At 40.3% G+C, this 14,546-nt stretch overlaps 1 protein-coding gene across 1 annotated transcript in view; it reads left to right on the forward strand.

Moving 5' to 3' along the window:
- The window catches only part of adgb (androglobin), a 70,605-nt gene that overhangs the window by 23,926 nt on the left and 32,133 nt on the right, over window positions 1-14,546 (forward strand). The window contains exons 13-19 of the mRNA XM_074686009.1: window positions 6,815-6,860; window positions 9,874-9,985; window positions 10,108-10,171; window positions 10,297-10,401; window positions 10,982-11,090; window positions 11,240-11,378; window positions 13,751-13,865. Of these exons, the coding sequence (XP_074542110.1) occupies window positions 6,815-6,860; window positions 9,874-9,985; window positions 10,108-10,171; window positions 10,297-10,401; window positions 10,982-11,090; window positions 11,240-11,378; window positions 13,751-13,865 (690 nt within the window). The remainder of the gene's footprint in view (window positions 1-6,814; window positions 6,861-9,873; window positions 9,986-10,107; window positions 10,172-10,296; window positions 10,402-10,981; window positions 11,091-11,239; window positions 11,379-13,750; window positions 13,866-14,546) is intronic.

The raw sequence follows: 14,546 nt of genomic DNA on the forward strand, positions 1-14,546 counted from the left end.
GTCTCTTTTTTTCCCTTTTTTTCTTTTTTCTTCTTTTTTTTCCCTTTTTTTCTTTCTTTTTTCTTTTTTTCTTTTTTTTTCCTTTATTTTTTCTCCCCCCTTCTTTTCCTTTTTTCTTTCTTTTTTTCTTTTGTCTCCCATGTTTTTCTTTCTTCTCCTTTTTTCCTTTTTTTTATTTTTTCCCCCCTTTTTCTTTTTTCTCCTTTTTTGCTTTTTCTTCTTCTTCTTTTTTTTCTTTTTTTCCCTTTTTTTCTTTTTCTTTTCTTTCTTTTTTCTTTTTTTTCTTTTCCTTTTTTCTTTCTTTTTTTTCTTTTGCCCTCCCTTGTTTTTACTTTTTCTCTCTCTTTTTTTCTTTTCTTTTTTTTTTTCTTTTTTTATTCCTTTTTGTTTCTGTGGACTTTAAACCATGCTCAGTTGGTACTAAGGGGCCCAAAGTGATCCAAGAAAATATCCCCCACACCATTACACCAGCAGCAGCAGCCTGAACCGTTGATACAAGGCAGGATGGATCCATGCTTTCATGTTGTTGAGGCCAAATTCTGACCCTACCATCTGAATGTGGAGCAGAAATCCAGACTCATCAGACCAGACAACGTTTTTCCAATCTTCTATTGTCCAGTTTTGGTGTTGCTGTGTGAATTGTAGCCTCAGTTTCCTGTTCTTAGCTGACAGGAGGGTCACCCGGTGTGGTCTTCTGCTGCTGTAGCCCATCTGCCTCAAGGTTGGACGTGTTGTGTTCAGAGATGCTCTTCTGCAGACCTCGGTTGTAACCAGTGGTTATTTGAGTTACTGTTGCCTTTCTATCAGCTCCAACCAGTCTGTCCATTCTCCTCTGACCTCTGGCATCAACAAGGCATTTTGTCCCACAGAACTGCTGCTCACTGGATATTTTCTCTTTTTGGGACCATTCTCTGTAAACCCTAGAGATGGTTGTGGGTTAAAATCCCAGTAGATCAGCAGTTTCTGAAATACTCAGACCAACAACCATGCCACATTCCCCATTCTGATGCTCGCTTTAAACTGCAGCACATTGTCTTGATCATGTCTACATGATTGAAACCATTGAGTTGCTGCCATGTGATTGGCTGCAGAAACTGGAATATTGACCTTAATCTGAATATTGACTGCATGTAAATGTAGCGATTGTTTACCTGTATCAGACAGAGGCTGAACGTAGGGTTTTCACAGACATCAGGGTGGGATAAATGAGAATTAGCCTCTGACAAGAAATTTCAAATCACAGAAAGGAGCTACAGAGGGAAAATGTCAGATGAGAACAGTGTGTCCTTGTTGAATGGCTCTGAGAGCCCATGAGGTCCAGCACAAACCTTACATGACTGAAGACTAGACACAACAGCTAGCTAAAAATGCTCTTGTCTCTTCTCATTTCCTCCTCTGCTCCTCCTTTCCCCTTCCCTGACCCCCACGTCTACCCTGTGAGTACGCAGTCGAAGGCTCATCCGAGCTGCTCTGTGTGTCAGTGACAACAAGGCTGCATCCCCCAGTCTCAAAGTCACTTCTGCTTCTCCCAGCCAGGCCACCACTGACCAGGGGCACATCTGCACCAGAGACAGCAGCAGCAGGAAAGGGGGTCGTGAAGGAGGGGGTTGGCGGAAACCCACAGACGGGCACGGAGACGGATGTAGTATCACAGAGAAAACAGGGGCAGGAAAAAAAATGGACAGGGAGCGACAGTTAGGAGGAGATGAAAGCGGCGCAGGAAACGGAGGGAGATGGGAAAAAAGAATCTCTGGCGTGCAACGGGGCGCGTGGGTTTCAAACAGGGAGAGGTCGTGTACCACGCTGATGAAAAAAGCAGCGCAATTAGATGGTGAGCCATCAGTGTCTGTGCCTCCTGGGGGGCTCATTATTACACTTCACTCCTAGCATACAGAGAAAAAATAGAGTTCATATTAATCGCCCTCTTGTGTAACTGTGACCAGTTATAGAGCGGCAGTGCTGGGGCAGTATGGACACACTAATTTGATGTGTCGTTTGCTGTGTGTGTGAGCGCACATGCACTCGTGGATCGGTCAGTATATGTGTCACATATGTGGCACATTTTTTGTGCTCAGTGTGTTCCTGCTCCTCGCAAGCATGTAGTGGGTCACGTGTTGAGGGGACTGTACATCCAGGGAGCTTTGACTGTTTTAACCCTCGCTTTGAATCTTTGAACCTGGCTGACAGCTTCAACCTCTGCGCCTTACATATCACATGATGTTTAATACCCTCGATGGCCTGTTCACTGGAGATTCATGGGTTATAGAGTCAGATCCTGGTGTAACTGTGCAGTTTGAACCTTTAATATGCCTCAAATGTGTCAGATATGGTTTCATTAAGTTTTAAAAGAGAAATACTCCTCCAGTTTTTCATTATGGACCAAAGCTCAATAGATTTTTCAAATCTGTTCGAGGTTTAAGGGCCTGTGTCCACTTAAGACTTTTAATACCCTGCTCACACATTTGTAGGTTGGAGAACTAGATCCTGGTGTAACTGTGCAGTGACCCTTTAATTTGTCTGAAACCTCTTAAATTACCAGGACCTACATGTTTTTTTTAACTTTTAAAAGAGGAACAGCCCTCCAGTTTTTCATTAAGGACCTGGGCCTGTGCACACGTTTGGTCGTTAAACCAACGGGACCATTAGTCTTAATGTTCTGTTATGGAGTAACTGCAGATAATCAACCAGTTAACTAATTACACCATGAAAGTCAAGCAGGTGCAGATTATTTCATAATTTAGGGGAACCTCCTAGAAAACTCAATCCAACCAAGTCAAACTGTGCATGCCTACCACTCATGAACAGCAATAAACCTGGCGAAAAAAAAATTCGGCAGAAGAAATTGATTGTTTTGATTTTTTTAAAATTGTTTTATGACAATGATAAACAAACAGCTGTTATCAGTGAGTCAATTGGATAAAAAACAAAGAGAAAGAGAACGTTTGGCGATCCTGAACAAATCAAATGTTTATGTTTTTTCTGAGCGCACAGTGGAAAACCTCAAAAATAAAATTGAAACTGCAAGAAGCATTAGGCGGGCCCTCGCCCATCAGGACATGTCCTGGCCGCCACATGTGCAGCATAATCTGCCTCAGCCAAAAGTCATGTGAGTGGATGAGATGTGGTCCCTGCAGCAAGCATACATGAACTTGGACCTCTTATCAAGGAGTTACAATGACCTCTTGGTTCATGGCTAGATATCAGAGTTTGACTAGACACCAAAGACACCCTTTAATTATAGATCATGACGTAATAGTGATGCTTTATTGAGACCAAAAATTAAGAACAAATTCAAAAAATTGAGAAGTTTTTAATGACAGATTAAAACATAGTACTTCCTGTTGCCAGTAAGGGGCGCTATACTTTGAGATAAAACAGGCATATGGATATGTTCAGGATGACACACTTAACGTGTGTGCATTACAAGAGAGCTATTGAGGTTTTCTGGTGCTGAAGGAATGGTCAACTTTGACAGTGTTTTATGGCCACACCCACCTTTGCAAAGGACTGTCCACTGCCTTCGTCCTGATTCTCAGGCTCGGGCCCTAAGTAGCAATGTGACAATGTATCCCAGTAGCTCCATGAATAACTCTTAAAGCAGTTTATGAGCTCCAACTTTTCACCACACACATCTTGGAGGGACCGGGATGTATGAAAGCAAAGAGCGACCCAAACTTGTACAACTGACGGCAGCGAGTCTCGCTGGTTTGGGACCCTTGTCTCTCTATCTCATCTGTTCATTAAAAAAAATGTCATGTCTCCCAAATCTAAATTTGCTGTATGGCTTTATTGACTACCTTTGCATAGGATTGTCCACTGTCTTTGTATATTTTGTCGTAAACAGTAACACATTTCGCGATGTCTGCCTTAAAACAGCTGAACAGGCGCTGTAATCCTGCCGTTAGCCCATGTAATGGTAAGTCTACCACCATTAGATTTAACGACGTTAGTACAAATAGATTGTTTTCCTCGCTAGTAACTGGACATGCATATGGGCCCAAGAGTTAATGGATTTCCTTGAACCTTCAGGGCCTGTGTCCACTGGTAGCTTTTTTTTTGCACTGGTTGCACTTGGAACCTCAATCTCAGAGTGCTTGCTTGTGGCACTTTCTGCTGCTGGGTTACACATATTGTCCAATGGTTTGCTAATTGTCCTTAGTCGTGACTCTAAAGCTGGTTTAGAAATACTGTTAGCTTCGTGATTTCCCATCAACCCACTGAATTCCACAAGTAAAAAAACAACAACAACAAAAAAAATGTTAAGGAAAAAAAATGTGACCCAACACTTCCAGAAGCTCAAGACCTAGAGAATACACGGTTAAGCCTGGCTCACAGCATAGGGTACTGGTTCAACCCTCCCATATTGGTGGAGAAACCTGGTCCAGGACCAAGGTCAGCCCCGGCGTTCGACCTCGGTTATACTCATTACATGAGTCTCAACTTCACTGCTTAGTCAATCCAAACCCAGGCTGGATTGCATTTGTCTTTGTAGATAAAGACTTGTTTGTGATTGCGTAAAATAAAGCGTAGGACTAAATTAATGCACCTACTTCCCCTGAACTCATGACTGTGATTCAGTTACTTAAAAAAATAGATCCATCCTCCAACAGCTCCACCTTAAACCTCAAAAGGCTTGTGCACACAACCTCCCAGTCTCAGTGTCCCTTCACTACACACAGGTAAGCGATCTAAACAGCATCATGCTGTGGGCGGGCGGATCGTACCGTTCCTTCGTGCTTGACTCTGAGCCTCACGCTCCCTTGTGAGAACACGCAGGCATTTACATTTTTTTGTCAGAGTGAAAGTGTTGCTATTGTTGTCGAGAGGAGCCGGAGTGTGCTTCCAGTCACCGTGCCTCTTCACGTCCGTCTGGGTCTCCGGGTTCTTATTCAAATAAGTGGTGACTCACGCATACACAGACATGTACACTCACTCTGAGTCATTAGAAAGTCTTGAAGGGGTTGCTTAAAGTTGCACAACACAAAGCGATATTCCTTATTTGAAGCTGTGTAAACTGGTGGACACCGACAGGCTTTTCCTCAGCGGCGTGTTGTTTGAAAGAAAAAGAAAAGGCATGTTCAGCTGCCGTGTGAAGACAGAATATTAGAGCTTCTGGCGTTTGACAGTAGACCCACGTAAATAAAAAGCCCCATTTGTCACAGACAGGGAATGTAAACTAGCACTGGTATTCTCCTGTGACATCGTACTGAGAGAAGCAGTCCTTGTCACAATAAAACCACGGGCCAATCCCCAATGTCGTTCTTCCACTGAAAATAAGACAAAAACACTTGATAAGATTTCTGGTTTTTGCAGTGTAATAAGACAGCTAAGGTTGGGGTTAGCGAACGTTAAGCAAGTGTTACGGTATTCAGAAGCTGTATTATGTAACTTCTGACATGATATGCCTTTCATAGCTTGTGAATCCCGTCCAGTCATTCATCAAACACAGCCCACAATGAAGTTTGTCCTCTACAAACCCTTCACTCCAGTCTGACATCAGTGTAGCTACTATTACACTGCAAAAAATGAAATCTTATCAAGTGTTTAATACTAATAAGTAAAATTTGTCTTCACATACTTAAATTGAGCCACATTCAACTGATCAGTCCAGAAAAATGTCTTGTTTCAAGACATTTAAAAACAAAAATGAGGTCTGAATTGTTTGAAGCAAGTACAAAAAACTTACCAAACAAAAAAGAAAAATTTGCTTGAAAATTTGCTTAAAACTAGAATAATGTTTCAATATAAGTAACCTTTCTCTTGTTCCAATGGCAGATTTTTCAACTTTAACAAGCAACCCAGACCTTATTTTGTCTCAAAACAACTTAAAACAAGACATTTTTCTGGACTGATCGGGTGCATGTGGCTCATATTAAGTCTAAAAAGACATTTCTACTGAAAAATATAATATAATATAATAGAAAATACTTTATATATCGCCGAGGGGAAATTCAGGAGGAGTCGCAGCAACAATCAAGAAAACAAAAATAAGAAGTTGCAGTTCTTCCAATGTGGTGATGGTGTCTTGTGTTAGCTCTGTTAGCCATGTCTGTGAAACTCATGATGCTACTCTGCCTTCTGGTATTCCCTCTGTTGCTGGGTTAGCACGGCTAGCTCATCCATCTTATTGGAGATAGATCTTACGTTCCCAATAACGATGGATGGAAGGACAGGTCCATGTCGTCACTTCTTAGCTCACACCTGAGAACCAGCACGTCGTCCTCGCCTCCTTCTCCTCACCTTATGTAGGAAACATCCGGCCCTGCACCAGTTAGCATTGACATGCTAAAGGCTGCTAACAGCTGATTTCACATGTAAACAATGCAGCCATGGTTACATGTAGGATCTCCAGACAAACACAGGAGCAAAATGGTGAATGAACTATACATGTAGTTGTTTCTGGAGCTGTCACTATAGCGGTGTAAGCTAAGTCTCCATTATTATTATTATTATAATTTGTAAAGTTAGTGTAAAGTAGCTAAGGATTGGATATCTGATAAAAAAATATACATATCATGGGAAATTTGTCAAACCCCATGGTTTCATGTGAGGTCTGGGTTTGTCTTCGTTTCAAGGACTGTGTAGCTTCTCCCCCTTGGTCTTATGGAGAGTTGGGACACCCCTTCCACTACATGTGCTCACGCAAAACCAAGGGCTAAGGGGTAGAATCGGGATTGGCCTCATGTCTTGGATCCCGTGGTGTTTGGTGGAAACGGCACAACACCACAGCTGGCGTAGAGTCACTGGGGGGTAAAAGCGGATCCCTGGCAGCATCTGGCTCTGACTCTCTGTCTCTCTTTGTGTTTCCCTCTAGGTTACTGCAGAGGACAAGAAGAAGGACAGTGATGACAGCTCCAACGGTAAAAGCAGCGTCTTTGCAAAGCTGTGGCTTTGGCTTATGCAGAAAATAATCTGAACTTATATAAAAACGATTATTCTGCTGTGTATTTTCAAAATAGAAGGTAAAGTTAGAGTCGTCATAACTAGTTGCGGCATCTGAGCATCATAGTCCGACCAATGTGCTTTGCCTCTCGCCTCCATCTCTCTCTATCTGCGCCTTCATCGGTTGGCCAAGACACTTTGAAGACGATGGGACTGAAATTATGCGTTATGACAAACAGCCAATTCCCTGCCTTCTCTCTGCCCCCGTTTAGTTGCTTAGTAACACCTGCAGTTTGAGTTAGCAGACCACCATCGCTTAGCAGCAGAGCCAGTGGCCCCTCGCCGCCTCAGCTCTCTGATCAGACATCTCGCTTTGAGAGGAGCTTGGGGGCAGAGAAACTGTGCACACACGCGTGTGTGTGTGTGTGCATGTATGTGCTTTTTGGGTGGAGTGTGTGTCTGCCTGCATATGTCTATGCCTTCGCTCTGGATGCATGAGGATAGTGGGAGTCTGGGAGTGGGCGTCTGGATGTGCATGTGCGCTTACACGCTGCCATTATGTGGGAGTTTGGCCAATTTGGCTCACTGGGTTTCAGATAATGATTCGAGTCTAGGATAACTTGCTGTGAGTCACAAGAGGAAAGGCTTTTTGTTACTGGCAGCTTTTTGAAATGAGAGATTTCACAGGCCATTTTATGTCTCTTTGGTATCAAGTGTGGCAGGAAAACCACCAGTCAACTTTTAAGCCACTCAGTCTGGGAGGGAAAAGTTTTTCCTCATATCGAGGTGCTACAGCTGACACTTTTCCTCAGCGAGGTGACTGAGTATCAAAGAGGGGTTATCAGTATACGTCATCATAAAGATGCACACAGATTTATACAGGAAAAGCAGTGTTTAGCTACATTCATTCAGCAAGCTAGTGTTTTTTAAACACTAAATTCAACCTGGCAGTTGGTGTTGAGGGAAGGGCTGCGTGATCTGAGGCAACTGCGGGGGGTGTGTAAGACAGGTGCACACCTGCCTACTTTGCATAATAATATAACATTTAACTCTACATTAAGGGCAATCTAAAATTTAGATTTTCATCCAAAGTTTAAAACTAAATTTAACATTTGGATTAAGATTAAGAATTAAGATCATGTATTAAGATTTAGTATTTTGATTTGGTAAATAAATTTAGATTCAACATAAACATTTAGATTTAGTATTAAGATTTACTATATACATTTTGATATAACATTTAGATTTAGTATTTAAAATTAAGATATAGAATTTGGATTTAGAGTTCACATTTAGATATGAATTTAACATTTAAAATTTGGTCTTTAGATTTAGATTTCATATTTAGATTTAGATTTAGTGTTTAGATTAAGTTTGAACATTAGATTTAGTTGGAGTATTTAGATTTAGTATTTAGATTTCACATGAAGATTTTGATTTTGATTAAGTAGTTAGCTTTAGATTACTTATTTACATTTGGATTTAGTGTTTAGATTTCATATTTAGATTTAGATTTAGATTTGACATTTAGATTTAGGCCTGGACCACATGTATATGGATATTTTTTTAACCGGATATCTTTGTCCTCGTTAAAAAAAAAATCTCTGTCCACCCCACAGAAATATCTCAGTCCGTAGAAAGAGGCAAAACTGAAAACGATGGCCTCTGAAGTAGTGCTGCACGATTTGGGGAAATGGTGCGATTTGCGATTAGGTGGACAATATTGCGATTGCGATTGTGCTTGCGATTTAATAAAAATAGTTGTGTCATGATGAGTCTACAGACTTGCTTGGTTATCATGGAGAAAAATCTGAATTGCATGTGCTGACATTGTGATTGCGATTGCGATTGCGATTGCGATTGCGATTGCGATAATCTTGCAGCCCTACTCTGAAGCCTGCAATGCCATGCCTGGCTGATAAGTGGCAGGTTAGCAAAATGTGAAAACCATAGAAGAAGAACATTATGAGCATGCGCAGTCAAAAACAGTCACCGCTTCAACACCAGCTCCATTTGACACCACTACGTGGATCCACTCAACCTGATATTTTTTATTTCTTCACTTTTTTATCAATTTATGTGGGTGAAATCACCGTGTTTGTGTGGTTGAGAGGCCCAATTGGACAGTAAAATGTGCGTTTAGGAATAGATCCATATTACTGTGGTCAAGGCCTAGATTTATTTTTTGTGTGTACACATTTTTAACAAGTATATAAAACATTCTGTTTCTCATGAATTTTGGTCTCAAATAAAACAAAAAACAAGCTTAATGCGAGAAAAGTGACCAAAGTCTTCACAAAACGTCGCCTGTTAGACAGAGACTTAACATTTAAATTTGGTGCCCCATAGTCAGCAGCATCAAAACGTCTGTTTTTCTTTGGTCAGTTGTCAGAAATGATACTATAGAAGAGAGGCAACGCCCATCAAGTTTTGACAGTTACAGAACAACCAGTGTTTTGGAGTTAATAGCGACCATGCTAACTGATGACTCTCAGCCAAAGGTATCAGATTAATGGCCGAGAGCCAGCAGTTAACAGGGTCACACTTTACACTGAAACACCAGCGATGTCTGCGGGTAAATATTTAAATGTGCCGTCGTTATCCAACCTCAGTTAACCAGGTTTGACCACCAACAAGCAATAACCACTGCTGATATTCAAAATCCAGATTTGACTTTGCTGATTCAGTGTGAAAAAGTTGGTTTGGGGCCGCGGTTATGACCAAACATGAACTCTAATATAGAGAGTAAATAATAAGTGAAGCTATTAACAGAAACAGATTTCAGGGTCAAAGTAAAATTATTATATTTTGAAATGATGAACCAGTTTAATTTTGTTAAAAAATGTATTTTTTGGTGGTTAACTTGCGCGCCATTGTTGACAAGTAATCCCTCTATTATCCTGCATTGCACTCAAAACTTGTGACTACTAAATACTTTTAAAACTGCAAATTCTGTTTTCATGATGCCCTGAGTTTGAACTTTGCTTCCAGATCGTCCAGAAACTGCAGCACAGAAACTGGAAACAGTGGAACCGTCAGCGTCTTTTAAACCCTTCCTGCAGCACACCTGGGTGGACCTGGACGACTTTGCTAAATGCTTTCAGTAAGACACATGCCAGTATACTAACTTACCTTACAAATGAAGCATACAGAGGCATTTTGGAAAGAATGGTAGGATTATATTTACTTTATGAAGTAAATAACTGCTTTTTGTTGATCTTCCAGGACTCTCTTGGTGTTTCATAAACCACAGATCTACCCACATCAAGCACAAACGTCTCATTTTAAGGTACAGGATGTATCATGAAGGACTAATTTATGCATTTTTAGCCTCCTTCGCTTTGCATGTATTATCCCCTGTGTTTGTGTTTGACTGATTAATGCTTTATTAATAACTCACACGTGTCTCTGCAGAGCACGGTTTTGCCTAAAACTGCAACAGGTAACAACGGCACTGGATCAACACACTCTCTGACCACGGGATCCCTCAAAGTGACATCTGCTGTAGCCAGTCATGAGGTAAACGCAAGGAAATAGCATTCATGATATGGACATCATCTCTGTGATGTCACCCATTTGTTTTGTATGACAGAGTTTTGAAGCCTATAGTCAGCAGAGGCCATACTGACTGTGCTTTAAAGTGCAGCCAGCTTCTTGTCTGACTTTTCTGCAGGTGTGTGTGTTTATGAGTGCACATTGTGTGTACTGAGCAGAGTCTACTTGTCATTCCAGACATGCCTGAGTCCTGCCCTCTCCTCTTGTTCTCCATCTCTCTTCCTTTACCTCTTTTTGTCTCCTGCTTTGTCTTTCTCACCTCTGCCTTTTTCCTACAATGCAAGCTTCCTCCTTTTTCAGATGTCACCTCAAATGCTTCTTAAACTCACTCAGCTCTTTTTTTATCTTCTCATTTCCTCCTCTTCTTCACTCTCTTTTCCCACCCGCCTCTCTTTCACTAAGCCACCGTTCTATCAGTTTATCCATCATCCCTCCCGGAGGCTTTCTCCTCCTCCTCTCTAACACTTGTTTTTTCCCTGTCTGACTTCAAACTGATATCGAAAGCCTGCGTGTGTGTTTGTCTGTGTGTGTGTGTCTCCCCCAGTGTCTAGAGGTGAGAGGCACTCACTACCTGTGTGTGGACAGCCTCCAAACTTCACAGATCCTTGTCTGCTTCTCTCCTCTGCTCCTCTGGGGAGACACAGCTGAGGAGAGTACGGATTTATCTACACAGAAGAAAAACACACATATACACACAAACACTTTCAACAATAAGAATAACTTTTTGAGAATGTAAATGTTGTAATGACTGAAAAATGTGTCGCCATGACTGTGACGTACCACCTTTTATCTCCTCTCCTAGAAAAGGATACGAGAGCAGCATGCAGGTCTTCGGTTCTTATCGCTCAGCCGTACTCCTGGATCAGCCTGAAGAGCCAACTGCCACTGCTCACGATCAAATCCACGTCCCCAAAGGCAGCCATGCTTAACCTCCCCGCAGGGTAGGGCAGCATTGATGAACACTGAGAACCGTTGCTTGTATTGATCGAAATAAAAGCTGAGCTCGGGTTCATAAGAGGACTAGAACAGCCTAGAACAGGAGTCTGCAACCTTAACTCTTAAAAGAGACATTTTCCTCAGCTCACCTTGATCAAAGTCATGTCTTCACTATAAAGGCAAAAAAAGTGTAAAAAAATTAGAGACATTAGGTAAAAATCTTGTTAATGATAAAACAGGATTTTTTTTGTTCATAAAATTGTACATGTGGTGTCTTACTTTTTTATTTTTCAATCAATTTGCAAGTATTTTGAAAAAAAAATGAAAAAAAATTGTAATTTCATGAGCTTCATAAATTTCCATATTTTTTTAAATTCCCCCCAAAATTTTAATACAAAAAATGCTAAACAAATTAAATTTAAAAATTATGAAACAATGTGTAAAAATATCCCAAAACTTTGAATTTTCAAATATATGCACAAATTTCATCAGTTTTAAAAATGTAATTTTAAAAAACAAATTTAAAAAAATGAAAATTTTAAAAGTTTGCGAAATTTTTTTAATAATGGAATTTAGATAATTTGCAGAAATTAACAAAAACCAAAAACCAATGAAAATTGCAAGATCTACAAAATTTTTTCATTTTTATTCTTAATAAAAAAATAGAAAATATAAGTATCTAAAAAAAATTAAATTTGGAAAAAATCAAAAATAATTGCCAAAACTTTGACAAAACTAAATAATTAAACAATGCAAAAATTTTGAACAATTTTAACATTTTTTTGCATTTAACATTCATTTAATGTTTTCAAAATTTTTATAAACCATTGAAATTAAATACATTTACAATATATATATATATATATATATATATATATATATATATATATATATAATTAAACTTGAATCAGAGAATACATTTTTATTTTATTGCTATATATCTATCCATCTATTTATTTATTTATTCCCTTATGTTCATAAGAGGACTACACAGCCTGAAATATCACATACATCTTATTCCTGTTAATGTGTTTGTCTTTACATTAACTGAACATATAAAAGGAAGTTGGTGTTTGGTAGATTGTATCTTTGTTGTAATGATGCTCCTTGATGCCACATTTATAAGAAACATGAATTTGTGGGATGAGCAGCAGAGCTGTGGGATGTGCCCATGAAAAATTTGCCAAATCTTCTCTGCTGATGCCAAACAGCTCATCCTGCCATTGACTCTCATTAATTGAAGTCTGAAGAAACAAGAGTTTAACAGTTTTTTACATAAAAAAAGAATCTGTCGAACACAAGTTTCCTTACTTTTGTAGCAAGTTTATAAAATTCTCTCCAGCTTACATCCCGTTACCTTAAATCCCCCGAAGCTCTCATCAGTAAGCTTTTTCCCATCATAGACGGTTTTAAAAATGTATGCATTTTTTTCCACGGCCCCCTCCTGGGAGCTTTGGATGAAAGGAAGCGTTTCACTCTTGTTTTGATTTTCACCGCCACGTAGAGGTCTGCTTTGAGCTCACACAGACAGCAGAGCAGAGGATACCTCAGATGCTCCGGAAAGCAGTAAAAAGCCTCTGTCCCAGTCTCTATTAATGGCTGCTACTCGGCCTAGAATCTGAGGGCCTAGTTTCCGGGGTCATGTGCAGGTATGCAGCAGTGCAATTACCACTGAGCCATAATCACACACACGTAGCACTCAGCTTATCGTGCCCACATGCCCCGGTGCACACTGCCGCCAAGAGAGGAGGCTGTGTGACCACGATGCTTAGTTTTTTAAGTGCTTCTTCTTTTTTTCTTTCTCTTGTTGAGGTCAGTCAACCTGTAGGTGTTACACCACCTGCTTTAATCTCTCCACTGACCCTTTGTGCTCTCCACTTCTGAGTCATTTCAACACACTGACCTGTGATAGTCGATTAATTTAGGAGTGATTTGTCCCTTTCCTTTGTGTGCGTCCTTTTCTTTCCCTCTCACACTCCGTTTGTCTCCTTTTCCCTTTCTTCTCTGCCTTAACCGTCTCTCCCTGCTCCCTTTTTCTCTCCTGTCCATTTCCCTTTTGTATAGCGCTCATTTCTCCTGCAGCACTGGCTCATCCATTCAGTTAGGCTGGGATGGTTGAATTATGTAAAGTTAATGGGTCCAGGAAAGTAGGGTTTCTTTCTCTGATGCCTGATGAGGTCATGTGAACTCAGCCTGGCACTGGCAGGAAGGACATCAGGCTCCAGCACTGACACATGGCTCTGTTACCAAGAAATAAACCAGACTTCAGTGGAATGGACAGTTGTGATTGTCTAACGCAGCCATGTAACCTGTGAAAAGGAAATAAAGGGAATCTAGATTGTGTGAGAGTAATACAACCTCTCTGTTTCCTCTCTAGGCGCCACGTGTTGTCCGTTCGCACAAAGGCAGCGCTCGGCTACCACGTTCACCTGAGCAGCAGGACACCTTTCATCTTCGGGGATGAGGACAACATCATGTCACATCACACCAAGGTGACACTGAGAGCCAAACATTTATCCTTAAGCTGTTGAAATACCTCACAACAGCTGAAGTTTGACACAGAAAATGAAGACAGGAAGGAACATAATGACATTTAATCAAGATAGTCCATATGTAGCAGTTAGTGCTGTCAGGCGATTAAAAAAAATAATCTAATTAATTACAGGATTTGTAATTAATTAATCAAATTAATCAAATTAATCGCATTTTAATCTCATATCTGCTGAAGGTCCCAAAATAAAGAATTTGAATTCCAGGACATTATAATTACATTAAAAGACATTAAAAAACATTTAAAAATAAGGTGGGAATATATACACCACATTTTAAGGTACCCTGAGGCATATGAACACATGAAAAAAGTGTTATGGTTCTATCTTTACAAAATCTACACAGTCCTGCACCTTAGATAAGCTGATTTGATTTTTAGGACGGTTTTTGCTTCTGTCACATTTTTACTCGATGTGGACTCAATTTTCACTGCAATATGAACTTCTATACTTCTATGAGGTCAGGAGAACCAGGGCTAAAGGCTAAAAACTGTGAGGAACTATGTACAAAACACTTAATTCAAGTCTTGGATCAAAGAAAAGTGAAGTATTTTCAGTTTTACATGCTCTGAACACACAAACTGTTGCTCATTGGTGCAGAGCAGCCCCAAGCTGAAACGTGAC

Source organism: Halichoeres trimaculatus, unplaced genomic scaffold, assembly GCF_033239565.1.
Source record: "Halichoeres trimaculatus isolate MK-OKI-2021-1 unplaced genomic scaffold, fHalTri1.1 fHalTri1_scaffold_13, whole genome shotgun sequence".
In the NCBI taxonomy this organism is placed as follows: Eukaryota; Metazoa; Chordata; class Actinopteri; order Labriformes; family Labridae; genus Halichoeres; species Halichoeres trimaculatus.